Source organism: Manacus vitellinus, unplaced genomic scaffold (genome assembly GCF_001715985.3).
Source record: "Manacus vitellinus isolate BGI_N305 unplaced genomic scaffold, ASM171598v3 scaffold_35_pilon, whole genome shotgun sequence".
Taxonomy (NCBI): Eukaryota; Metazoa; Chordata; class Aves; order Passeriformes; family Pipridae; genus Manacus; species Manacus vitellinus.
Window position 1 is genome coordinate 8,388,546 of NW_021940498.1, and position 25,258 is coordinate 8,413,803.

Below are 25,258 nucleotides of genomic sequence, written 5' to 3' on the forward strand. Positions count from 1 at the left end.
GAGTGTTTGCTTGGCGCATCCAGGCGATACCCGAAACTGTCCTCCTGGATGTTCCTGGAGCCTGGACTTGACTTTGACCATGTACAGCTCTCTTTCCTATTAGATTTCTATCTGACAGATGCAAAGTTCAACTCGATTTCCTTTTTTTTTCTTTCGCTCCAAAGAGGGAAACACACCGTCCAGCCGCCCCCCGCCCCCGAGAAGCGACGTGCTTCGCCGAGCCCGTTTATCCATTTAGTTTTGTTCCATGACATTTCCAGCTCGTTCCAGGCACAAAACGATGCAGCTGCGTAGGAAACGCCTCCGTTTGCTGCGTGCATGTTCCCCGGGGCACTTTTCTGACTCTGAAATCTATCGTAGACTCGGCTGTCTCGGCACTTGGTTATTTAAAACGAGCGAAGCAGAAGCTCCCGTCCTAATTCCCCCGCCCGTGTTTGCTTTAGTGCCTGTTACTATATCCTAGAGCAAATATATTGAAAGCTGCACCCACTCCATCGTCTATTTTCTCTAGAGCTCCTTGCAATGATTTCTAAATATCCCCGAAGTTAGTGTGGCTGGTTTGCCAGAGGAAGGCAGCTCTGGGCTTCTCCATGGTTTCTCTGGTGCTTAGAAACTTCTTTTCCTGGGCTGGTTTGGTGGCTAGGGATTGCAGAGAGGTTCTGTGGGGCTTGTGCACAGGTCTCAGGCTCTGCCTGTCTTAATCCTTCCCTGGGGCTCAGGAAAATTGTCCAGGAAATAGTTCTCTAAAGCAGTTTTTCTCTCCCGGGTGGTTTGGCACCTAATCCATGAGACACTGGAGTGCTGAGCATCTACAGATGCAGGGCTGCGATTCCCAGTGCTTCCCAAAAGGAAGTTTTTGCAATGTGGCATCTTAAAATGCTGAATTCCAGTGCTGGGATGAAAACTGGAGTGTTGCATTTTGATCCATCTGTGTTTGCCTTTCTTCATGGGGGGGGGTGGTGATACAGCTGCTCCTGATCCTCAGGAGCAGCTGGTATTCGGTGTGCTGGGTTAGTAAGGGAGAGTTTTCTGGGAGTTGTGTTCCCTAAGATTATGTGTGGACTCAGCTGCTGGGTGGAAAGCTCTGCTGGAGGAAAATACAGTTATTTCCTACCCCCCAGAAGGATGTTTCTGGTGCAAGATCCTTTGCATTTTGTCCCTTTTCTTCTTCCCTTTTTGCAGTTTTCCCCACCTGAACTTCCTCCTCTTGAAATCCCAGTATCAATGTGGTCAAGCTGGGAAAGGGGAGCTGGAATAGAGCCTGGATTCTGGTAGGGATATAGCACTGGGCACCAAAATAATTTTCCTGAGTGTTTTGGACTAGTCCTACTGAGCAGTGAGCTGGTTCCTGATGAACCCTGAGAGCACCCTGGCTCAGATCATCTGAGAAACTTGTTACAGTTTGGGGATCTTTTCCCGAGGTAGGAGCTTGTGGGCTCTGGTCCCACTTTGCCACCTCATGCAATGAGGGAGGGGGAAGAAATCTTAGCCTGCCCCTCACCTTCATCCACTTCCCTGCTTCCTCTCTTCACTTCCCACCCCTGTGCAGCCAAAATGCAGCCCCTGAGAGAAGAAAGGGCTGTGGGGTGGACTTGCACATGTGGCAGAGCATGGCCCAGGCTGTGACTCCACAGGCACAGCAGGTCAGGGGGATGGAGGTGGGAAACCCTGGTGAGATTTAACATCTTGCAAGGAGAAGTCTGGAGAGCACTGCAGGCAGAGGGGCGGTTGTTGGATCAAGGAACACCAGAGCCTGGGATAGATAACAGGAAAGAAATCACCTCCAGGATATAGGAAAAGTGGCCAAACACATCCTGGCCTCAAAGTCCCTTGACTAACAGGGTGGGCTGGTGTGTGTAGCTGGTTGCTCCAGCTTTTCAGGAGGCTGGAGGGAGGGATGTGGTGGCTTTGAGGCCCCAGGGATGAGAGTTCTTCTCCTTTTGGCACTGAGCAGCAGGAGGTTGGGAACATCCTGAGTGCAGCGAGACCCTGTGTGTGTGCACTGACCCCCTCCAGGGAGGCAGAGCCCTGGGGTGTGGGTGGGTAACCAGCTGTAGGAGCATAATTCCTGTGGCTTGTTAACATCAACATTACTCTGTGCAGCACATACCCCACACATGACAAACCAGCAGGATTAGGGAACCTCGGGATTAGCGAATTGTCACTGAGCTGAGACTCAAAATGTGCTTTTTGGGTTCCCAGAGACAGCCCTGTGTTTGGAGAAGCCCATCTGTTCGCAGGCAGTCCCTTTCCATGAAGGGGAATGTGGACCTCCCAGTGTCCCAAGCCCATGGCTGCTGCTCGAGGGGAAAGTTACCCCAACAGCTCCTGAAACCAGATGAATTTCAGGATATGAACAGCATCTGTGATAGGAATCAAGCAAAGGATGCTCAGAGCCCCCTGCAGTGGCTCATCACCAAAAAAGAGGAGAGGAAAAAAAAGCCCAAAAATGCCTATTTATATGCCCTCCAAATGAGATGCCACCAGCACTTTGCAGCCCAGAGTGGGCTTTCAGATCTGCTTTTCCTTCCTTATTTTCCAAAGAGCTCGGAGGTTCTCCTGGGCTGATCCAGCCAAGAGGCAGGCAAGGAGGTGGATGTGGATGGAGCCAGAGCTGTGCCAGGATCCCCTCCCTGCCCTGCCTGCACCCACCTGCCCCCACACACATCCTTGGGGGGTTCAGGTGCTCCAGGTATCCCAGGTGTGTTCCAACTTGCTCCATGGTGCCAGAGCTGTAGGAAAGAGGCTGAGGGTGGTCTCCTTTAGTGCAGAAGAGGCCAAAAGTCTCAGTATGGATTGCAGCTGGATTTATCCAGGGGAAATAACTGAGCTGGAGTACCATCCTTGTCCCCACTGAGTGTGGGGTTGTGATGCTCCTACCCAGGGGTAGGGAAGGAAATCAACCACCAGCTGCCCCCTCCTGATAAAAATACACAGAATTAATAATAATTAATTCTCCCTGGGCAGCTTCACCCCTGAGAACCTTCACACCAGGCTCCCTCACCCTCACCTTTCTCCTCTGTTATCAGGGATTAACGCAAACCTACAGAGGGAGGAAAAATACCCCTCTGCTTTTCACTTTTTCCTTTAGAAAGAGCAAGGGGGAGGTGTTACCCTCATGCCTTGGGGAAACTGAGGCATGAACAAAGCAGGAGTGAGTTCCTGAGAGCAGAGAAGGCTTTGGGCAGGGGAAAAAAACTGACAGAAATGGATTTCAGACCTCAGCAGGACTCAAAACTCAGGGCAGCTGTGGGATCTCCAAGCCCAGGACAATCCCTGCTCTGTTTGTCCTTCTTCCAGCTCAGAGGTGGCTCCTGCACCCTGCTAAAGAAATTGGGATTATTGAGGATCCCCTCTATTACCTGTGGATGCTTCTAATTAGCCAGGTTGGGATAATTCTGGGGGATGGAAGGTCCTTGCTGATCACTGACCTGCCCCTGGCAGCAAGGAGGGGGTGGAGGTGACAACACCAGGGATCTGAGGGATTTTCCTGAGGGAGAGGGGCTGGGGTCACTCAGCTGGGCCAGGGAAGCAGGTCAAAGCCCCCAGCAGCAGCAGAGCTGTGTGTTTTCCCAAGCCTGACTCCGGGCAGCCCCAGAGGGAGCTGGCACAGCACTGCCCGGGCAGATGGGCAAGGACGTGTTCCCACTAATCTGCCCCAATCTGGATTATTTTTCCAAATAAACTTGCTTTCCCAGCTGTTTTATACAAGATTTTGGCACGTTGGGGACAGGTGGGGTTCTGGGGATGGGGGAGAAGCTGTGGAGGTGGAGGTGCTGGAGGGGTGCCCCTGTGCCCTCGTCTGCGTGGAGAGGGGGGACCAGAACATCTCTGAGGTGGTTTTGGCAGCACATCACCCAGTTCCTGAGGCTGGGATCATCCCATGGTGCCTTCTGAGGGCAGGGTCTTCACTGAAGTTTTCTCCTATGAAAATCCACTGAAAAATAATTGATGCTGAGGGGCTGGTGTCACCCCACCCCATCTCCCATCCAAAGCAGAGCTGGGATCTTCTGCAGCTCCCATTGGGATAAAACAGCACAGAAAATCCCTCTGGTGCTGCATGCCCAGGATGATCCACATCAGCCAGTTTCTGGGTTTGGGGATCTCTCAGGGAGCCAGGGGGAGCAGGATCAACCCAGGGCACATCAGTGTTGGTCCCTGCTCCTGTGTAAGGACACACCAGCACAGCAGTCCTGTGGAGCTGCTCCATCCTCCCAGCATGTTTCCCAGCCCCTCAGCAGCCTGACATTTACAAATCCCTATTTTTAGATGATCTTCATCCCTTTTAATTGTTCAGGTGGCTCAGAGATGCTGCTCTGCATGGGCAGGACAGATCCCTGAGCCCCTGTTTTTCTCTTCCTCTGTGCCTCAGTCTCCTTTTGGAAAACAGTGGAGTTGACTACCATTGACTCCAGGGACCATGTTTTGGGGGATGTTGGTCCCATTCCAACCCCAAACCCTCTGATGGGACTTCAGGAGCTCTATACACACAGAAACCATTCCCTAACTTCCCCAAATAACATCACAAGAGGAGGCAACCAACCCTCATCCCTTCTTGCTGCCCTGACACCACCAGCAGCCTAGCACCCACAGCACTGTCCTCATTCTCCCATGGCAAGGTGGAGCCAACCAGGACCTATCCACGAGCCCCCAGGGAGCTGAGCCCGAGGGACAGCCCACACAGGCTGGGCTTGGCACATTAATTATTATTAATTAATTTAGTTACTAAATTAACATGTAAATTGACAAGACCTAAATGTGAAGCCAGGCACCACTGCCTGCCAGCACTCCGGAGCTTCCAGCAGCCCCAGCGCTCCCAGGCTGATGTCCCCAGGTCCTGGTACTGTGCCAGCAACACAGAAAGACCCCAGAACCTTCAGGTCCCCAAACTGCTCACACAGGCCCTGAGGAGGCTGCACCAGCCCAGTCATGCTGTTCCTGGGAGAAGTGTCCGCGTTCAGCAGGGAAGCAGCAGGACCTGGTGCCAGGGTCCTCCTCTCTGTGCTGAAGCCCATCCCACTGCTCTGCACCCCAATGCCAAAGCCCAGGGTGCCCCCACACGCTCAGGGGGTGCAGCTGGCCAGTGGCAGCACCCCAGGGCTGTGTCCCTCTGCCTGGGCTGCTGGTGACATCCAGTGCTGGCTCCTGCAACTACAGCCCGGTGGAGCCTCAGCCACGTCCGCTGTCCCCCACTCCCTGCCCTGCTCTGTCCATGTGTCCTGCTGCTCTCCTCACCCCCAGCCCAAACAAACCTGTCCATCTCCATGTCCCTCCCCTGTCTTCTGACATCACAACCCCTCAGAAGGGGTAGGGTTAAGTCTCTCCCTAGAGACCTGCCCAGCTGTTGAGCTGCCCAGCACAGGACAATGGGTGGTAATTTGGAGTAGTTCTGGGGAGCTGGGAGGAGAAGGGCTCCAAGAAGAGCCTTACAAAGGAGATAAAACCACCACTGATATGCAGGATGAAGCCTGTGGCCATCACTGAAGGGATGCAAGAACCTTCCTGGATGTGCTGCTGTGCCCTCAGGAACCACCTTCCATGAACCTCCACGGTGTTTTAACCTTTAAATACTAAAGCCAAGCTGGAGAGAGCTTCTAGCACCTTCCAGTGCCCTAAAGGGGCTCCAAGCAAGCTGGAGAGGGACTTTGGACAATGGCCTGGAGTGCCAGGACAAGGGGGAATGGCTTCCCACTGCCAGAGGGCAGGGTTAGAGGGGACACTGGGAAGGAATTCTTGGCTGGGGGGGTGGTGAGGCCCTGGCACAGGTTGCCCAGAGAAGCTGTGGCTGCCCCATCCCTGGAAGTGTCCAAGGCCAGGCTGGAGCAACCTGGGCTTGTGGAAGAAGCCCATGGCAGGGGGTGGAACTGGACAGGTCCCTCTCCAATTGCCCAGTTCCCTGGTGGGACAGGATGTGGAACTAAAATCCCTTTGGGGCCAGTCCCACCCTTGGATGGACCTGCTCTCCCCTGCAGTGCCCACCCCAGCTCACCTGCAGGACAGGCTGCTCCTTTCCCCTCAGACAGACCCTCTTCCCTCCCTTTGCCAGCTCCCTTCCAAGCTGCTGCTTTTTCCTGAAGCAACTTCACCCCAAAATTCTTTAGATATCCAAGTGCCACATGGATATTCCCCCAGCTCAGCTTTTGGGGCAACAGCGTTTGGCTAAAGAAGATGGAAGAAATCAGAAGGATTGCAACTACAAAGGGAACATTTTATTATTTTTAACACTTCATTCAGCTAAATCCACATAGCAATACACAGAAACTCTTCAGAAAAGTGCAAATTCTCACTCTATTTTGTAATATGCCCAAGTTTTACAGAACAGACACTGGGTAAACGGGAGCACAGATCCAGAACTCCCCAAGATTCCAGGCAAGGGAAACAATGCAACTTCAGATACTTCAATCACCTTGAACAGAGTTACTCTTGAACAGGGGGCTGGCAAATGTTCTGGGGATCAAGCTGGGCTGGAACCACCCAGGTGTCACCATGCAGAGAGTCCCCTCTCCGTCAGGGAGACAAGAGAACAAAAAGTGGGGGAAAAGACAAAATAAAGTAGTAACAATATGAGTTTTAAAATTAAAGGGAACATCCAAGTGCTTCCTAAAGCAGCACACACATTCCACCTGCCTCACTCCACCTTGTGGCTTCTCCATCAATGCTCCCAGAATTTCACAAACACGCTGTCTTTAACAAAACAGGAGCTGAAATCCATAATCCTTCAGGAGCCTGGCAGAGAGGGCACACAAAGTGCTACCTGAGCACAGATAAACCAGGGAATAACACCAGGAATGTCAACATGCAGGTAACCACCAACCTGGGACAGCAACAGCTTTGGACCAGTGAGGGCAGGGAAGGGAGCCCCGGGCAGAGTGTGGGCAACTCCCCTCGACCTCAGCCACAGAGGGTTTCACATCTTCACCTACCCTGTGGACAACACAAGTGCATGTCCCCTCCTTAGAAGAAAGAGCTGAGGGAAATTAGTAGTTCCTCAGGCAACATCCCAGTTCTCCCACAGCCCAAGGGAATCCCAGCTCCTCTGAGTCACATCCTGCTGGGAATGCAAGGGAAGCAGACCTGGCTCAGCACCCCAACACCAAGTGGGGGCTACTCCGCTCCTTTGGGCCACAGCCAGCCTGGTGCTGGAGGTTTCCAGCCCACCTTTCCCTGTTAAACACATTCCCTCCTTCTCTCTCATGCCAGAGCTTATGATTCCCTCTTGCCTTGACAGGAATCATCCTTTAGAGATGCAGGAGAGACATGGGCAGCCCTTGAAACTATTTAAGCCACGCACTGGACGGTGTTTCACAACTAGAATAAGAAATCCAGCTACAAGCTGTGTCTCACTGACACTGAGCCTTGCCTGGCAAGTCTCCCAAACTTGGAAAGCTCCTGTCCCAGACCCAGGGAAACACAGCTTTGCCACAGAGATTAAACCTGTCACATCAGAAGGGAAAAGGCAAAACCAAGCCCTCTGGGTTTTATCAAACACTAAACCCAACTCACTGGCCCTGTGATTGCAGTTTAAGTCAATGTCCAACCTTTATAAAGGTGTATTTTACCTGGAAGCACCTCATGAACAACACCCAGGGTGTCCTTTGATCTGTGACCTGCTCCCTACTCAAGTCAGAAAAGCCTTTGTTCTTATCTGAGAAGCAGGAAAAAAAAACAAAAAAAAAAAACCAGCTGAACAACTGAAAGAAGGTTGTGCAGGAGCCAGATCAACTCTAACAAGATGCATAACAAAGTTACAGGGCAGAGAAACAAGAGAATTCCAGTCCTTCACAGTAACAGAGGTAAAGGATGCGAGATCAGAAGGAAATAAAGGAGTTCCACAAATGGAACAGTATAAATGTATCCAACAGTTCCAATACAGTAGGAGAACAACAGTAGCAGCAGTTTCAAAAGAGCAAATAGTTATTCTACCCTTAAAGTACATTCAATACATTGTGCCTGTTGCTGTCATCCCAAAAGCATCACTAACAGCTACAACACACTGCCAAACCCATCCATGGGAAGAATCCCAGATACAAAACACCCACATCTGGGCTTTTTCATTTAATTAAAGATATTCAGACTATGAACAGTTATACCAACTTCTAACAGTGCTTATTCAAAAACCCAGATTGTCTTCATTTATAACACTTAGCTACTGATGCAAAGCAGATCTCTGGGAAATGGCAGATTCCTGCTCTTTGTAGGAGCACAAACATCACTCACAAGACAGAACTGCTACAATAACACAGCACACACACACACACTATGCTTTTTACAGCCTTTGTTCAAAGTTATGTCCCAAGTCACTTGTTCTCTTCTGTACCACCAGGAGAACAAAATCCTCAATGCTTCAGGGTTTAAGCTGCTGCCAAAGGCAGGAATGGCAAAGAGTTCCTGCAAATTTGGTGCAGACCTGCACCTTTTTTGGGAAAACTGAAGGCAAAGCAGCATCAGAAGTGCCTTCACACCTTCCAGACCTACCCAGAACTATACAACAACATAAGCATACTCTGATTTACCTGTTTTCCCCCCACATCAATCAAATGTACAATTAAAAGAACAAAAAAAAAAAGGCAGTTTTTTGGCATTAGATACATTTCACTCAATGGCAGAACAATTTGGAGATACTTTCTCTTAAAATAAAAAATAAATAAATAGTGACAGGTCAGAATTTGTGCAACACAGACCTTCTGTGGCACATGTACATTCATATACATCAAAATACTTCTCCATGGATATAGTGCAGGAAAAACCCAAACCAAGGGGCTCTTTAAAGCCATGGAGAGGCAGCACATACAAACCCACCCTGTGCCATCCAGCTGGAAGGGTAAAATCAGATGGAGGACAAACCTGGAGAGTTAGCAATAGTGGCAAACAACAGCTTGAACTCAAGTGCATCTTGGGTTCTTCTCACATCACCTTCAACACAGCAATTCAGTGCTGGGTTTTATCTACTTTTTATTTACTTCCTGTCAGTGGTAACAGGGAGATGCCCAGAACCAGCTCTCCTGTGCCAAAGTGTGGCTTTGATCTTCTGAAGTACCACATCTCTGCAGGAGAACCTGTGCATTGGCTTATTTTTTTTGGAAATGTGATTAGCTGTATCACTTTCTACTCAGAAAACAGATAATGAGAAGTCGTTAAATATTTGCCCTAAGAGAGAAAGAATAGCAGTATTTACAGAGTGCTACTCAAACAGAAATTAGCTGACAAGACATGAAAAAAAAAATCATGACTTAGTAACTCTGTCAGTGTCTCACCTCCACTTTTTTTTTTTTTAAACACAAACAATATAAATTCAGGTCAGAAAAAACCAAAAAGTCACTGACTGAGTACAGAAAAACTTAATGAACACAGAAAAACCAAAAAACCTTAAGACCCTTGAGGGAGGTGGGACAAAAAAGAGCTACAAAGCCTGGGATAGTCAGAATAGGCAATTTAACTAATGACCAATTCCTGCTCCTTTGGAAGCCTTGGAAAGGCACTACACAACTCCAACCCCAAAGCAGAACTGCAGGTGTTGCCACTATTGTTTCACTGCCAAGTTTTTTAAGACAGACACAGAAAATGCACCAAGAACACCTTCACCAATAGAAGAATTAATTAAGCAGCTGAAAAATGTCAACAATTGGCCTAAACAAGAAATGCTGAGCTCTACGTCCATGTTTTTGGAAGCGCAGACCTGTTCTGAGGGTCACACAGAGCTGAGAGGAAGCAGCAGGATTTGTGTCAGTCTGGAGTGATCATTTCTACCTGACTTTCAAAGCTTTTCACACAAAGAAAATGTATTTTAAGTACCTGGAGTGAATTTAAGACAAGATCCAGTGGCTAAGATCACCTGCCTTAAACACATCAGGGCAGTTCATTTGCACTGGTGTGGGTTAATTAACCTTTTGGTCAAAAGGATGGAAAATGATAGCAATTAATTCCACTGTTTTCTCCAATTTCGTCCCCCTTTTCTAGCCCAGACTTTGGTGAAAAGCCTGACAAAAGAATGCTGCTTCTTTACAGAGCAGAAATGCAGCTGTTTAACACACAGAGACACACAGACATTTGAACTGCTCCTGTTCTTGGGCCCTTTGTTCCACGTGGAGGCTCCTGGGGACAGCGGGACAGGCCTACGCCGAGCGCCAGGTCAGCCCGTTCTTGTCAGGCTCCAGGAAGTTCTCAATCAGAGCCTCGATCAGCTTCTCAAGTTCTTCTTCCAGCACACTCCTGTCACTGGAAAAAGGAACAACAAGGCCATGTCAGAGCTTTGGGGGACGCCAGGGAGCTATTTAAAATAAGTAAATAAACAGCAAGACCTGAAGGGGGTGGATTTAATCTGCTGTGTTTCCTATCAGCATAAACGTGTAGAGACTCCAACCTGCTCCTTTTTGAGAGGGATTATCATGGAATCAGACTGATTTGGATTGGACAGGACATTTAAAGATGGTGCTCAGAGCCCTCTAGTGGTCCTTATTTTTCTCTTTAATTAGTTTTAATGAATACAGCAATAATAAGGTGGTGAGGCCCTGGCACAGGTTGTGCCCTCTTCACAATCTACCCCTCACTATCCTCTGACCCCCTAAATCTGACCAAGTATTCAGTGAGATGAATGCTCAACCCTGAATTCAAGTACATAGAAATAAATACCAAACTGAGCCTCCTTTGTTTTCAATTCTCTGCCCCACAGAAATGTTGGGATACAAGTCTGAAAACAAGGACTCCTGCAATTCATGTTGGGGATCCAATCCAAAAGCTTCTCCTCACCATCTGGACTCAACTTCAGCTCCTCATTCTCACTCCTGATTTCAGTGGTATAAATATACCCTGGATGGTTTCCCCACTCTCCTTTCACACTGGAAGCAGCTCAATCCAGGTGACTGTCAAAAGAGAACTGATCCAGCTCCCAACAGATTCCCAAAGGAAATAGGAGACTACCTGGCTTTAAGAACATTTGCCAGCAACAGCACAACCTAAGAAAAAGGAAAGACTGGACATGGCACATGGGTGACAAGGTCAAAGGCTGGATTCAGTCCCAGAGGTCTTTTCCATTTTCTGTGATTTCTTAACTTTTTAATTCTAAGTAAATGAGGAACTGGATTAACTAAACAAGCCTACTGTAGCAGATGCTGAAAACTCAGTATTTTTTTTCTTATCCACCACAGTGGAAATCCCTTATGAGCATCACTCATACTGTGCATCACTCTGGCCAGTTTAGGAGGCTGGAAGTCAGTTGAGGCTCAGGTTTGCTGACCTCTGCTCAGGCAGGGCACACATCTCAGCGTAGTATTTGATCTTGGGCTCTGTCCCACTGGTCCGAAGGGTGGCCACACAACCGTTCTGAAACGTGAAGGTGATCATCTGACTGCTTTTGCTCACTGGCAGCACCTACAAAAACAACAACAACCTTCTTTACTCCCACTGGAACCCCAATATCTGAAAGCCTGCTGGGCAGCTTAAGAGTTGCCAGAGCATCAGGTTCAATTAATTAATCAAGTTCATTCACTGCTGTACCAGAACAGTCAACACATTTCACATTTAAGCTGTTTTCTCCCCCCAGTAACGATGCTAAGCAGCCTGATGATGGAATCATTCTGCCATCTTAGCTGACACAGGGCATCTCTGCCTTGTTCATGCTGTTCTTTACCTTTTAGTTTCCTCAAAACCAGACCCTCCCATGCAGAAATACTTTGCAACTCACCGATTTCTTGTTTGGCTGGCTGCTGTCATAGCCAGTGGTAACATCTCTTACATGTAATATATTGTAATTTCCACAACATTTGGGATAAGACTGAGGGCCATCGAAGCTCCGAAGTCTCTCAAATATCCTTTTGATCGTAGGAGGGTCATAGCACAAGAAATAGGAAGTCTTGGATATGTGATATCCATACCTACAAGCAGATGAACATTTTCAGTTACAAAATTCAGAAGTTTTTGGCACATTTGGTACCTAAAGAAAGCCCCTGGTTGGAAGAGTAGCAACAGAAAAAGAATTCGGTTCTCAGAGCTGTGGGAACAGGTATTTATAGGCAAATGTTTGGACTCTGAAGCAGATTTTGCTGCATTACTCAGATCATCTTGAGCTATTTTTAAATTAAAGCAAAGTTTTCAGGCCCCAAAGAAATAAAAGCTAACCATTTGGGTAAGTGCAGCCTTGGTGGCCCTCAAAAAAATGGATATCCAGTGTCATTCCCCCAACCAAAAATTGACTGCCAGAGCCATGTGGCAGCTACAACAAGGAAGGTGGTTGATTATTCCATCCAAGTTAAAACCACCATCCCAAATCACACCTAATGCTCACTAGGAACAACCACCACATTAGCACACTGAAATTTAAGTTGTTCAAGTCGTTCTTCGCCATATTCCACCCACTTCTACTCCTAGAGACCCTTCTCCACAGCTTAAAAATCAGGTGTGACTGAGAGAGGAATCCTGTTTGCTATCCCTGTCATTCTGATCCACCTGCACAGAGTTGTTTTGGCTACAGTTTGCACAGGACAGAGCAAAACCCTGAGTACCATGGAGAGATAAAAGCTGATCATCCTTTGTGCTTCCTCACTCCAGGTTTCTAAAGGCCACAGTGTCTTCCTGCTGGGCTGGCAGGAGAAGGAATGACATCCATGATACTGCTCTGTGCTGTAAGTTCTGTTAAAGCACAGGAATTTCTGCTGATGATCTGGGCTCACCTCAGTACCTGGCTTAATTCTGGCACACGTGATCTTCGTTTTCTTGCTGGGATTGTGTCTGTAGCTGTTGTACACACACCCTTCCTTTCACCTCTGCTCTGTTACAGATCTCAGCATGGGATAAAACAATTCCCAGCACGTGTTCAAGGGGAAATTGGAAGCGTTTAAAGACACCATAACTAAGATATGGCTCCCATTCAAACATAAGAGAAGTACCACAGCAGGAATCAAACTAGAAAAAACAGTTTGCCCTGGTAGATCCCCATGCAAAATTTCACTATTTATTGCAGAAATACAATAGAAAGGGCCTCTTCAGTCCTTGGTATTCACAGAATCCATAGAAATTCACAGATACAGAGTGGTTTGGGTTGGAAGGGATGTTGAAGATCATTCAGTTCCAAGCCTCTGCCATGGGCAGGGACACCTTCCACTAGCTCAGGTTGCTCCAGCCTGGCCTTGGACAACTTCCAAGGATGGGACAGGCACAGCTTCTCTGGGCAACCTGTGCCAGGGCCTCCCCACCCTTACAGCCAAGAAGCCATTCCCCCCTTGTCCTGTCCCTCCATCCCTTTTCCAAAGTCCCTCTCCAGCTCTCCTGGAGCCCCTTTAGGTACAGTGGGATCTGCACTAGTGATGGACTGTAATCCATAATACATCAAAAAACCCAATTTACAATGAGAAAACATTCAGAGGACACATTAAAAATATTTATTAGACTATTCCCACTCTAAAATAGTTAAGTAGAACATACTAATGAAGAATACAACTCACATTTCATATATCTCAACAAGTTTCTGTGCCAGTGTGAGGTTCTGGCCCTCCAGGTACGTTGCCATTTCAGCAATGACCACAGCAGCACTTACACCATCTTTATCCAACACTGATGTGCCACACATAAAGCCTAGAAATAAAAAAAAAAAAATAAAAATTGATAAATTATTACACTGATTTCCTTGATTAGGTTTTAACCTTTTATCCTGTAAAAGAAAATTGGCCAGTACACATAAGTTGGTTTATTACTGCATATGCAGGGGAAATCTAATTAACTTGGGGGTTATAGGGCTGGAAAGATCCGTGCTGTAGTCAATTAATTCCAGATTGATAACATCTGCTCCCTGGGGAGTTCTGTCATAGTGCAGTGCTAAACAAATACAAACACAGCCATGAACCAGAGCTGCACAAAGCTTTCTTCTTCCTGAAGGGATGCACCAGCAAGATCCTAACTCCTTATGGTTAAAAGCTTGAATTTTGGGAATAGAACTGGCAGGGACACCCCCCCTCTTCAGTGCGTGCTTCATTCTCAGATATTCTCAGAGAAATTATTTGCCCCCACACTCTGAGGGAAACTACTGTCCCAGAAAGCTTCCATTTATCCCAAGAAATGGAGAACTCCTACAGCAAACGTTCACAAGACAGTTCTCTACAGGTAGGTGGTGTCTGAAGATCAGCAAAGTGCTCAAGGCAAGGTCAGCAGGAACATTTACACACCTCCATAAGGTATTTAATGCTATTCCTGCCACAGCTGGATCCCTCATGCTGTTCTGAGAGAGGGGATGGACACAGCTCCCAAAAGAACTGGTGTGGTGGGTGGCACAAGTCACCTCCCACTTCCACATGGCCACTGGTAATAAGTCCTCACTGAGAGGACCTGTAAGGTATTAAACTGATTAAGAACAGATCCTGTGCTTTGTCTGAGGTAAGAAGCCACAAAGCAACTGGAGTTTGGCTTTGGAATCTCAGGACTTTCAAGCTGTAAAAGAACATGTTTGTATCCAAAGCACAACACCAGAATCAGAGGGTCATATGTAAGTAATTTACTATAGTAGTTGGCGAGTTGAGCTGAGGAGAGCAAAATATCAGTACCAGTAACTACAAGGAAAAAAATAAAGTACATTGTGGGTGATTTGTTTCATAACTAAGGTCAGTCCTTTCTAATCACACTTCCCCCCCAGTTCTCAACATTTTACAGGGATATTAACAAGCCTACCAATAGACTCTTCGAATGCAAAGAGGACTTCTTTCCCATTATCCAGGAGATTTTTTACTCTGCTTCCAATCCATTTGAAACCAGGGAGCGTTTCCTAAAAGAGGAAAAAAAATAGTGCTTAATAAACCCCATTTTCAATTAAGTTTTAAGTCAAAGAAGGTAAAGCCACTATTCCTTCACTTCAGACTCAAAAAGCACACAAAGGAAAAAAAAACATATTGTGAATTTTAGGGTCAATGGGAAAGTCTGCTGCAGTCAAAATGCTAAAGCTTAAAGACATTTTTCTCATTTTCTTGAAATAATTTCCCTAAATTTAAATCTAAATAATTGACAAAAAGAGTAGAGACAGCAAAGACACAGCAGACAGGTAATCACTTCAGTTTAGATTATGAATTTAAGGCAAAGAGTTGCTGGATAGCATTTTCCTAGTGGATACTCAACTAGGACATGAGTATCTAATCAAGGAGCAAACGTGTTTGAGAGACTGTGGTTCTCTAAGGTCACATCTTCTGTGGTGCTTATCAGATGAGACAAAGTTATTCAAAAGGAAAAGCTACAGAAATATAAACAACCATTTCAGGTGATGGGAAGGAAAAGCACTGCTTTTTTTTGGTAAGTCACTCAAAAGCAGTCAAAAAGTTTAGAAACAGTCTTGATGAGAAGGAAAGTACAAAGAGGGGAAGTTTTTACAGGAGACCAAGGGGCCTTAGCTTTCCCCCCCCCCAGTCAAATACATCCCTTTCCAGAAAAAAGACCAGTATTTTACTGAGATAATGAAATCCACTACAAGGAACTGAGATTCAACCTGATTAAGCTTATCTGGCCAGTCACTCAAAATGGTTTTCACAGTTGCTTTCAATTTTAAATTCCTCATCGTTTGCCAAAATATTTATTCCTATAGCACATAACTCTAATTAAGACATGGATTAAACAAGACCTGGACTTTTGTATGTTTGTGCTAAGGTTTAAGGCACTTGTTCCTCTTCTGGCAAAGATCCAACAGCCTCAGAAATCAGACTTAATCCTTGAATGTAGGAACTAAAATAAACTGTCAGTCTGTGGGGTATCCATTTTCTTTTTTAGCAAATTCTTAATGAAGCTACATTAAAGATCTGAATGTAAGAGTTCCTGTGTCTGTCACAACTTGAAGTAAAACCCAATTAAAAACCCTACTGGGACCTGAAGGAACATTGTGTGACCTCAAAATGCTTATTAAAAATCCATCAGCATTTTGTAGTGAACACAGCAGGCTGCACAAGCTTTCATCCTCACACAGAAGAATTTCTCTCTAGGAAAATAACCATGGCAAAGGTATTTATCTGTAATTTAGGTGTTAATCTGAATTGCCTGTTAATGCAGCTTTGCTTAAGTTGATCTCACAGTCTGCAAGCTGTGACATGCACTGAGGATGCTGCAGTGGATGAAATCAGGCTTGTCTGGGTAAAAACATTCTCCGTAGGTTGAAATGCACCAAAATTCCAGGCAAAAAGAGTGGGAGTAATTTACTTTTCATGTCATGAAGTCACAGGTGGGGTTTAGACAGGGAACATGGCAATCAGATCTTACCCTGCCAAGACGTCGCAGAACCCAGGCTTACCTCAAAGTGAAATCCCTCTTTAAGGGCAATTGCTCTCAAAATTTTTGAGGAGACTGTGGTGGCCAACATGTAAACATTCCTCACATCAGCATCTTGGGAGCAGTTCTCCTTCCAGCGGGAAAACATCCACCACCCGAACAGAGCCGCCAGCTCGTTGCCAGTGAACACCTTCCAGCAGCCACTGCAGAGAGCAGAGGGAGATGTAAGAGCTCTCCCAGGTTTCCCAGGAGCATCCACCAAGGGGGAAGAGGTTTTCTGCAGCCACTGGGACAACAGGGATCTGAGCACACCACTGACAAGCTGCTCTAGACAAAGCCACCGGACCAACAGGACTCCACACTCATCACATCCTGAGGATTTACAAGCCCAGAGGATTCTGTCAGCAAAGATACCACAGAGTATCCTCACTGCGAGCCTTAACACAGCTCAGCTTTTCTGGATTTATCCACCAGCAGCAGAGCTGGCTAGAACTGATTCATACAGAGCAGTCTATGCCATCTATACACTGCAGTCAGGCAATGCCTGCACAACTCTTACTTACACGGGCAGAATTGGGGCCTGTTAGTGGAAAAAAAAATAGTTTCTATTCAATATGGACAAGCAGGGAAAACAAAAAAACCTCACACCCCAACAAAAAGCCCACAACACTTAACTGTGCCAAGGCAGGTTTGCCCAATATAAATGAAAAAACAGTAACAAGGAGATTTTACCGCCTTTAGTAACCACTCAGTTCTCAGCTGAGCTTTATCTGGCCATTTACAACAGTATTTAATCTAATCTTTGAGTTATTAACTGCTTTTATTCAAGATGCAGTTGGAGCTACACCAAAATATGTAACTAGGAGGAAAAACACCCAAATAGCTAAGCCGCAAAGGAAAGAGATAAAAGGTCCCATCACTTACTTTTCCTGCTGTTCTGCCACTGCCAGTCTATCTGCATCTGGATCAGTGGCCACTACTACTTTAGCATTTTCTTTCTCTGCAAGCCTCAGTGACAATTCCTGATGGGAGAAGGAGAGGGTAAAAAATGTAAAAATATAAAATAAGGGCAAATAACCACAGCCTTCCTACTTACATCTAACACAAGGAAAGAGAAATCCCATAATGGACTTCCCAGTGCATCAATAGAGCTGAAACCCAGGTTCTCCCAGTCCCCTTCCCCATTTTGTTTTTTTCCCCTCCACAGAAATCTGATGAAGTAAAAACCAAAATACCAGCACAGACTCTCCCTCTTCAGGATTGGGGCATTTGACAGTAGAGAAGTCTGGGTCTGGATCTTTTTGCTCAGGTACTGGAATGGGGGGCTGGAAGCCAAAGGCTTTGAAAGCCAACTGCACGTAGTCGTGTCCAACTCCATGGAAAGAGGTGTGAACAAACTTCAAACTTGTTTGCACATTTAGCTCCCTGGGGAGGAAAACAACATTTCTGTAAGATTTGGGTCGTTTAACACGACTATTTCCATGAGAGAGAGCAAAAGAAGATGCAGCCCCACCGTGTACTACTCTGCTGCTCTCTCTGCATTAATTTCAAAGACAGAAGGAGTGAAAAGTGCTTATTTGGACTTTCACCAGAAATTGCTGGTTTAAAGCTTCCCCTGGAAAATGAAGTATTTACCTTCTGCTGAATTGGATTAAAGTCTCCCAAGAATGAACTGCTGATTTCTACATCAAACTCAAGCTCCTCCACCACCTTAAAGATGTTACTCTGGTTCTACTCCACCTGTCATTCATCCTCCTCCTTTTAGTCTTGTTTTCTGCCTCACTTAAACTTGAATTTCCTCACCTCTATTTCATACACCTAAACCACACCTTTACTCTGAATTTCTGCATTTTATTCAGGACTCTTTGAGCATATTCCTTTGTATGAAATAGGATTAAACCATTTTGCTGAAGATAAAGCTAAAACTAAGGATGGTGATTTTACTAATTTACTGACAGAGAAGACACTGAAGTCTGTCTGCAGTCAGTTTTCCCACACATAGGCCAGAGCTTACTTAAAAACATAATTTAAGCACATTTTGCTTTATACAATACCTATGATAACAGATCTTTTTCAGGTCCTCCATGTAGCAGTCACATATTTTCTTCAGAGGATCCTGCCTAAGGGGACTGGTGTCCACTAGATTTTCATTCCAAGAGCCATTCCATGGTTCAACACACTCTTCTATACATTTTATAATTTCTTTGTCATGAGGAGAAGTGATCTGTGCTCCATTTTCCCAATAAACCTGATGGAAGTTGAAAGAAAACGAGACAGTTTATTTACAAAAGATTATTAATTTGATAAATTACTTTAACTATAGGACTTTACATACTTTCTGTTTTTTCAAATGATATAGAAAATTCAGCATCTGACTGGCTTGATTCTCAAGAGCCATTTGGAAACACTTACAATGAACTTTTGAATTCATGATTTCAGTTCTATAATGATAAAATCATCCAGCAAAACCACCTGTTTTAAAAAACAAAGCTGGTATTTAACTATTATGACTGAAATATCAGGATGTGAGAAACCACAGCTGGGCATTTACACCTGAGACTGTTGTACAAAGTGTAAGAGAAGAAAAATGTCACCTTCCCCATGGTTTGGCATTCCTTTGGTAAAAGAAACACGACTTGCTTTTTAACCCAGAGCAGAAGAGATAAGCAGAGTGCCAAGGTATGTGTTTTTCCATGGCTGAACAACTGTAATCTTTCAGCTGGGAACACTATCAAACCCTGAACTATGGGAGTCTTTGCTGAAGAATTATTTAGATGCCAGTTTTCCCACACTCGGCTGAGATCACAGTGCAGACTTTCTGCTCAGAGAATCTGCCTCTGTTTTCTTGTCAGTTTGTCACATTTGGTTCAAATTGTCCAGAACCTGCTGAATTCACAGAAGAAACTGTGAAAGATGAAACAGTTCTTGCAAAAGACCAGGAAAACCCACAGTATCCTGACAAAAGTGCTGTGTACCAGACATACACATAAAGGTTCTTAAGAAACGAAGCACCTGGAAAACTGATGTGGCTTCTTTCCTTATTCTGAGCAAAAGCAAGGGCTGGTGCAGTACTTTACAACTTGTTCCAGGGAAGAAAAGTGCAGGAGTTCTCCCTGTGCACAGGAGGATTGGCTTTCCCAACTCTGCCATCACTCACTGACCTGTTATGAAGCTTCTGGAGCGCTCAGCTTAGTTAAAGTTGAGAGTTTAGTTCAGACTCTCATAAAGTTTATTAATTAAATACTGTTACAATAGTGCATGAGCAGCACTTGCTGTTGTGGATGGTATTGCTGCCCCCAGCTTTCAAAGTGAAGCCACCCACACCTCCAACACCCAGACAAACACCCTGACAGGGAACAGCACATTAAGTTTTATTAGTCAACTTTTAAACTGTTCCCATCTTCAGCACAGTCACACTGTGTGCACTAATTCACCTCAGTTCTAGCTCAGTTTTAAACTAACTTTTTCCTTCTAAGGAGTGAACACAAATTGCTGAAGCATTTCTTCAGCTGCTGATCAGGCTCCAGGGAACGTCACGACAGATTTTGCTCACCACACACAGCCAGTGTGGTCTCATGTTCTCGCTGCAGGACAGTAGTTCAGGTTACAGAAGGATGAATTATTTGAAATAATTTATCTTCTAATGCACACCTACGTGTGCTCCCAAAAAAGCCTCTTTATGTTGAGGGTGGGTAGGCCCTGGCACAGGTTGCCCAGAGAAGCTGTGGCTGCCCCTGGATCCCTGGAAGTGTCTGAAGCCAGGCTGGAACCTGGTCTAAGGGGAAGGTGTCCCTTCTCATGGCAGGGGTTGGAATGAGATGATCTTCAAGGTCTTTTCCAACCCAAACCATTCTGTGGTTCCACAATAAGGCAAAATGGGAATACTGGAACTTCACAAGCTTTACCTTGTATCCATTGTCCTCCTTCCTGTTGTGGGACGCTGTGATCATCACTCCAGCCACAGCTCCGAGCTGCTGCACAGCATAGGGCTACAAAGGAAACCCAGAAACGGCCATTTACCCACATGGGTAAGAGTTCTGCCACACACATCATATTAGGACAGTTAGGCAACAGGATGCTACAGAAGTGGCTTTTCATGTTGCACCAGCTTATCTGGAAAATGTATAAATGAACACTCATCACTGTCTCCTGTAGCCAGTAACAAAAGTTTGTCCTATTCTGCTGCATAAAAACATTATTCTCTTTATCAGTTACATAAATGCAATAGTTAATTGGCCAACTAAAATCTATGCTCAGATTACATGAGCACTTCAGAGACACAGGCTGAAGCAGAAAGAAGGAATTCACCAAAAGGCTTAAAAAAAAAAAAAACAAATTAAAGGTATTCCCAGCATTTCAGTCCTCACCTCAAAACAAGATCCACACCTTGTGGAACAGAAACAAGGATTTTAAAATCCTGCAAGAAAAAGCTGCTGTGACTAGAAGAGACAGTTCTGTTTCTGAGATATTAAAAGCAGAGGCACAGAAGAATTCAGTGATATTTTTACAGCCTCCTTGAAGGGCCAAGTACACTGAACAGCCTCTATTTTTCCATTTAAATAACAATTTAGGAGGCAAATCGCTGTTTCATGTTTTTAGTAAACTCAGATATGGAAGAGAAGGTGACTCACCACAAAGGGTGTGGGGACATAGGTAGAGAAGAAGTACACAGGGACATCTTTGGCCAGCAGCACTGCTGCAGTGAGCTTTGCAAGCCTAACAACAGGAAAACCAAAATATTCAGTCAATCCAACTCCCCACAGCAACGCAGTAACCTGATAGCATTCCTGTCACCTCCAGACAATTGTTTCTCCAATCCCTCCACTGCTTTTTGGTTTAATCTTCAGTCTATCACCCAAATGAACCGGTGATACCAAACACAAAGATACAGAACCTACTGGAGGGACACTTGTCCTTCACTCAAGGAGAGAACCAACTACCCAGAAAGTCTGAAGGACCAGATGTCTGCAACAGCAGGTTTGGAAAAGGATTTTGTATCCCACACAATGCTTGTTCAGCAGCTTCAGACAATATCCATGAAACCTATTCCTAAAATATCCATCTGCAAAGCAACTCACTCTTATTCCAGAATGTTTAGAAATAGCAACAGCACCCATGGTTTTAAACCTTGACTTTACTATAAGCTGGATAAAGCGCTGGAAAAGCACTGCTCCCATTGGAAACCCCCTTTCTGGGGAGGTTCAGTTTGATTTCAGCACTGCTGTCACTGTGTGTCACCCCAAGGGGACACAAGAAACATGCAGCTGAGAACTGATCCTGGGACAGGTTTGAATTCCAGGCTTTGTGTGGCTAAAAAGGAATGTTATTCTTACACTTCCCCATTTTTAAGCTGTGCATAAACCTTCACAATTTGGATTTGCAAACACTGTAACAGGTGAGTTTAAACCCCTTAAGCCCAAGCCTGGTGGATAATGGGCCACACACATCGAGGCCCAAGGGAAAGGAGAGGCACAATTCCAAGGAAAGGAGAAACTCTTGGAAGACAGTCACTACACTCTGTGCTCTGTCATAGCAAGAACTTTCACATCCCCAAAATATGCAGTGCTGACAAAGATAATATTAAAAAAGAGAAACAACTTTGTTAATTATTGTAGTTAATTGCTGTAACTAACTACTCATTACCTAAATACTAATTAGCTAACTAATTAGGTTGGGGTTTTGTAAGGAATGCCATTATCACATGTTTTTTGCTCCTGGAATAACAAGAGATTAAGATTCCTCATAGAACTCAGAAAGTTATCTCCCCTTTTGTTACAAAGGGCACAATTTGACATCACTGAAATTTAAGTTTTAAGCATTCCAGGTCAAATATTCCCGAAGTGAAAATACACTGGATTACAGGAGGCTGGAGGTGGATTTTTTCCCCCCCAAACATGCTTAAATCAGGTGCAAAATACAAAAGATTGACAGTGTTAGAAGCACAGTAACACTTATTGATTTCAAGCTAAATGTTAATATTCTGAATTTACCTTCATATTCAAATTTTTCTCCAGGCATATCAACTTCAACATCTGCCTCATGTTCTTGTGCACTTACACCTGTAAATTCTTTGGAGTGACCAGCCTTACACTCCACATTTCTGGCAAACTGGTACCATAAAGAATTTATTTCCAGCCTCTCTTCACTACTATTTAAATGGACTAAAGGAGGGGGAAGAGAGTGCCCAGTTCATCACAAAAAAATGCTGACAGAACAGAAAGCATTCAAAGCCACAATTTCATTTCTAGTCTTGCAAATGTAATCAATACTCATACTTCTTACTGCTGCAGTTGCTGGTGACCTGACCTCGTGTGTCATATCCAACAACAAAGCCTCTCTGCTTAAAGTCTGAAAAATTCCTCTCAAGATACTTGTAGATCCCCTGGAAAGAGAAAAAAAAAAAAAAAAGGGAAAAATAAGAATTAGCACACAAACATTAAAGATGATCTTTCACAGAAGATGGATAATGTCAGTAGACAAAATACAGCTCAGAAACCTCAATAATGGTATTCACAAGAGCAGCAGTGATTTTTCCCCAGTGTTCACTGAAAGAAAGCAACCAGAGAAACAGCTGTGGGAAATAAAAGTGGCACAACAGTAAATCCTCAGGCAGCAAACACTTGTTTTTAATTCATACTGTGCTTTTATTTATTCAAATTATGTTCTTAAAGGCTCAACTGAAAAAAAAAAAAAATCCATTTTTTGGGAGTCCATCTATTCAGTCAATATAAGGTTTGTGCCAGTCTGGTCTTTGTTCTTGAGCTCACAGCACAAGTCAAGACACCTTTTCAACACTGTTTTCAAAGTGTTAGTACTAAATTTGCCTTAAAAATCATGGAATGGTTTGCACTGGAAGGGACTTTTAAAGATCTTGTGCTCCAGTTTCACCTCCCCTGTGGCCTCAACACCCATTCACCTCCTAGTTAAGAGTCTCTCTGGAGATCCATCACGGAAACAACCCAGGGCAGATCAGCAGTTTTAGATAAAAAGATGGAAGCACTATTGTTAATGGAAGTTTCCAGAGGTTACAGTTCACTACAGTCAGACAACAGCACTGGGAACTTCACTCTAAAAACGCTGCCTTTCACAGGGTACAAGTTGTCTCTTGGTAGCAGTGAGGGTGTTTCGTACTAGAATTCAACAGATTTTTCCCCCCACCAGAATTAAATGCAATTCTTTGAGATGTTTTGATCTGATCTGACTCTCCCTCAGCTGCTCCTGGTGCTCCAGACCCTTCCCCAGCTCCGTTCCCTTCCCTGGACTCTAAAAGGATGCGTTTCAAAGCAGGACCAAAGGAGCACTGGCATCTCTTTGGAGAATTGCTTCAGCTGCAGATGTTGAGGGATTCACAGAGAGAAAAGTTTTAAAATAAATATAAAGATAAAAACTTTAAAAGAAATAAGATTTTAGAATAGTGACAGGACTGAAGGCTGTGCTATGGCACAACCACCAGCCCAAGTCACACAGAGGAATGGGGAAAACATGTTTAAATTTGAGTTGAACACACTGAATAATGTGTAGAGAAATGAACAGCAGATTTCTTATCAACAGATCCCTTGTTCAGACTCCCAGTACCTGGATGTCAGAGTACACTGCAGAATTTTGTCTGAACTAGTGCCTCAAACATCAAGAACTGCATAAAAAGACAATTTATGGAAGAAACAGGATTTTAGACAAACCGGTCCTAGTTAGAAACAGCAAACAAGGGCATATAAAGTATTCAGAAGCAGCATAGACAGAGTTGAGACAGAACAATTAATACTCCTGTCCACAGCCAGTGCATTACAAACCACTCTGCACAGATGGAAAGCTGCTGCACGTGGTTTTTATTTCACATCAAACCCCCAGGGGCTTTCCCTGGAACTTTCTAGCAAGTCTGGGCACTTCAAGGATTCTGCACATCCAGTGTGTTCCTCGCCCCTTCCTTACTTCCCAACAACCACCACCAGAGCTCAGTTGGGTTTTTGGCTCTCAGGCCCACACCCTCACACTGCTCCCAGCTTTTGCTGCTCCCAGCTTTCCATTCCCTCATTCCTCGAATACAGAGGAATGGATTTGTTTTTGTTGTAAAGGAACAGACTGTGCTGCTCCTTTCAGCAGATTAGATCTTCTCTATTTTCTCATCCCCAGGATTTCTGCCCAAGCATTTTTGGCAGCTATTTGGTGCCACCACAATCCAGGTAACACTCTCAAGGCCGAGGTAAGATTTTTTCCTAGGAAATCCTCTTAAACCAGCTTCTCTGTTTGACAGGAATCAAAGATTCCATGTGAATAAACCCAGGAACGTCTTTACTTTCTGCCAAGGAGCAGTTTGCTTAAAATTAACAAAATCCCTTAAGCTCAGCCAGAGATCCCACAGCTAAAGTTAACCCAGTCCTACTGGACTTGTTTACTGTCCAAATACCTCTATTAAAGCTGCAGAAAACGAAAGTAAATAAGTAAATGTCAGTGAGAGGGAGTGTAGAGTCTCTCCACTGGAGTTCACACCATCCTCCCTTTCCCTGAGGGCACAGAGTAGCTCCAACACCTCTGGGGATAAGTCCTCTCTTGACTAAATTTCTCAGTGTAAATAATTTGTTTCCTTTTAACAAGACTCAGGTTTTGACAGTGTCCCTTGTTATTAAGTTCATAATACACCTAAATGAGAACCATGTACACCTTGTGGTGACAATGACTTATTAGCAGGTGTCAGCACACAAGTGTGTAACCCCCTCAGATCTACACCAAAATTCACTGCAGTATCACAATTCCCCATCCCACTGCACAGTTCAGGTGATTTCCATATATAAAATCCATGGAAAACAACAGGTGTGCATCTACAGCCATGTTTTAATTAATCCTCTTGCAAGCCCAGCCCCTGATGCTCAAGTGCAAAAGAAGTGAGGGAAAAGTGATGCTGTCAATGAGATGAAAAGATTTCTGCTTGGTGAAATCAAGAGAGCTACCAATAGCTTCATGAAATCCTGTATTTACAGTTTTTCAACTATTACCCTCAGGTTTGCTTTTACAGCAACAGGAATCTCCTTGTGCA

The 25,258-nt window shown here is 45.0% G+C and overlaps 1 protein-coding gene across 2 annotated transcripts in view; it reads right to left on the minus strand.

Moving 5' to 3' along the window:
• Positions 1-6,187: 6,187 nt before the first annotated feature.
• Positions 6,188-25,258, minus strand: part of PGM2L1 (phosphoglucomutase 2 like 1) — a 29,837-nt gene continuing 10,766 nt past the window's right edge. For both annotated transcript variants that reach the window (XM_008920175.3, XM_018077093.1), the window contains exons 3-14: positions 22,503-22,609; positions 20,859-20,943; positions 20,133-20,216; positions 18,282-18,475; positions 17,463-17,652; positions 17,152-17,249; positions 16,250-16,430; positions 14,653-14,746; positions 13,437-13,566; positions 11,681-11,870; positions 11,234-11,367; positions 6,188-10,215 (exon numbers count right to left, since the gene is read on the minus strand). In XM_008920175.3, the coding sequence (XP_008918423.1) occupies positions 10,113-10,215; positions 11,234-11,367; positions 11,681-11,870; positions 13,437-13,566; positions 14,653-14,746; positions 16,250-16,430; positions 17,152-17,249; positions 17,463-17,652; positions 18,282-18,475; positions 20,133-20,216; positions 20,859-20,943; positions 22,503-22,609 (1,590 nt within the window). In that variant the 3' untranslated portion in view covers positions 6,188-10,112. The remainder of the gene's footprint in view (positions 10,216-11,233; positions 11,368-11,680; positions 11,871-13,436; positions 13,567-14,652; positions 14,747-16,249; positions 16,431-17,151; positions 17,250-17,462; positions 17,653-18,281; positions 18,476-20,132; positions 20,217-20,858; positions 20,944-22,502; positions 22,610-25,258) is intronic.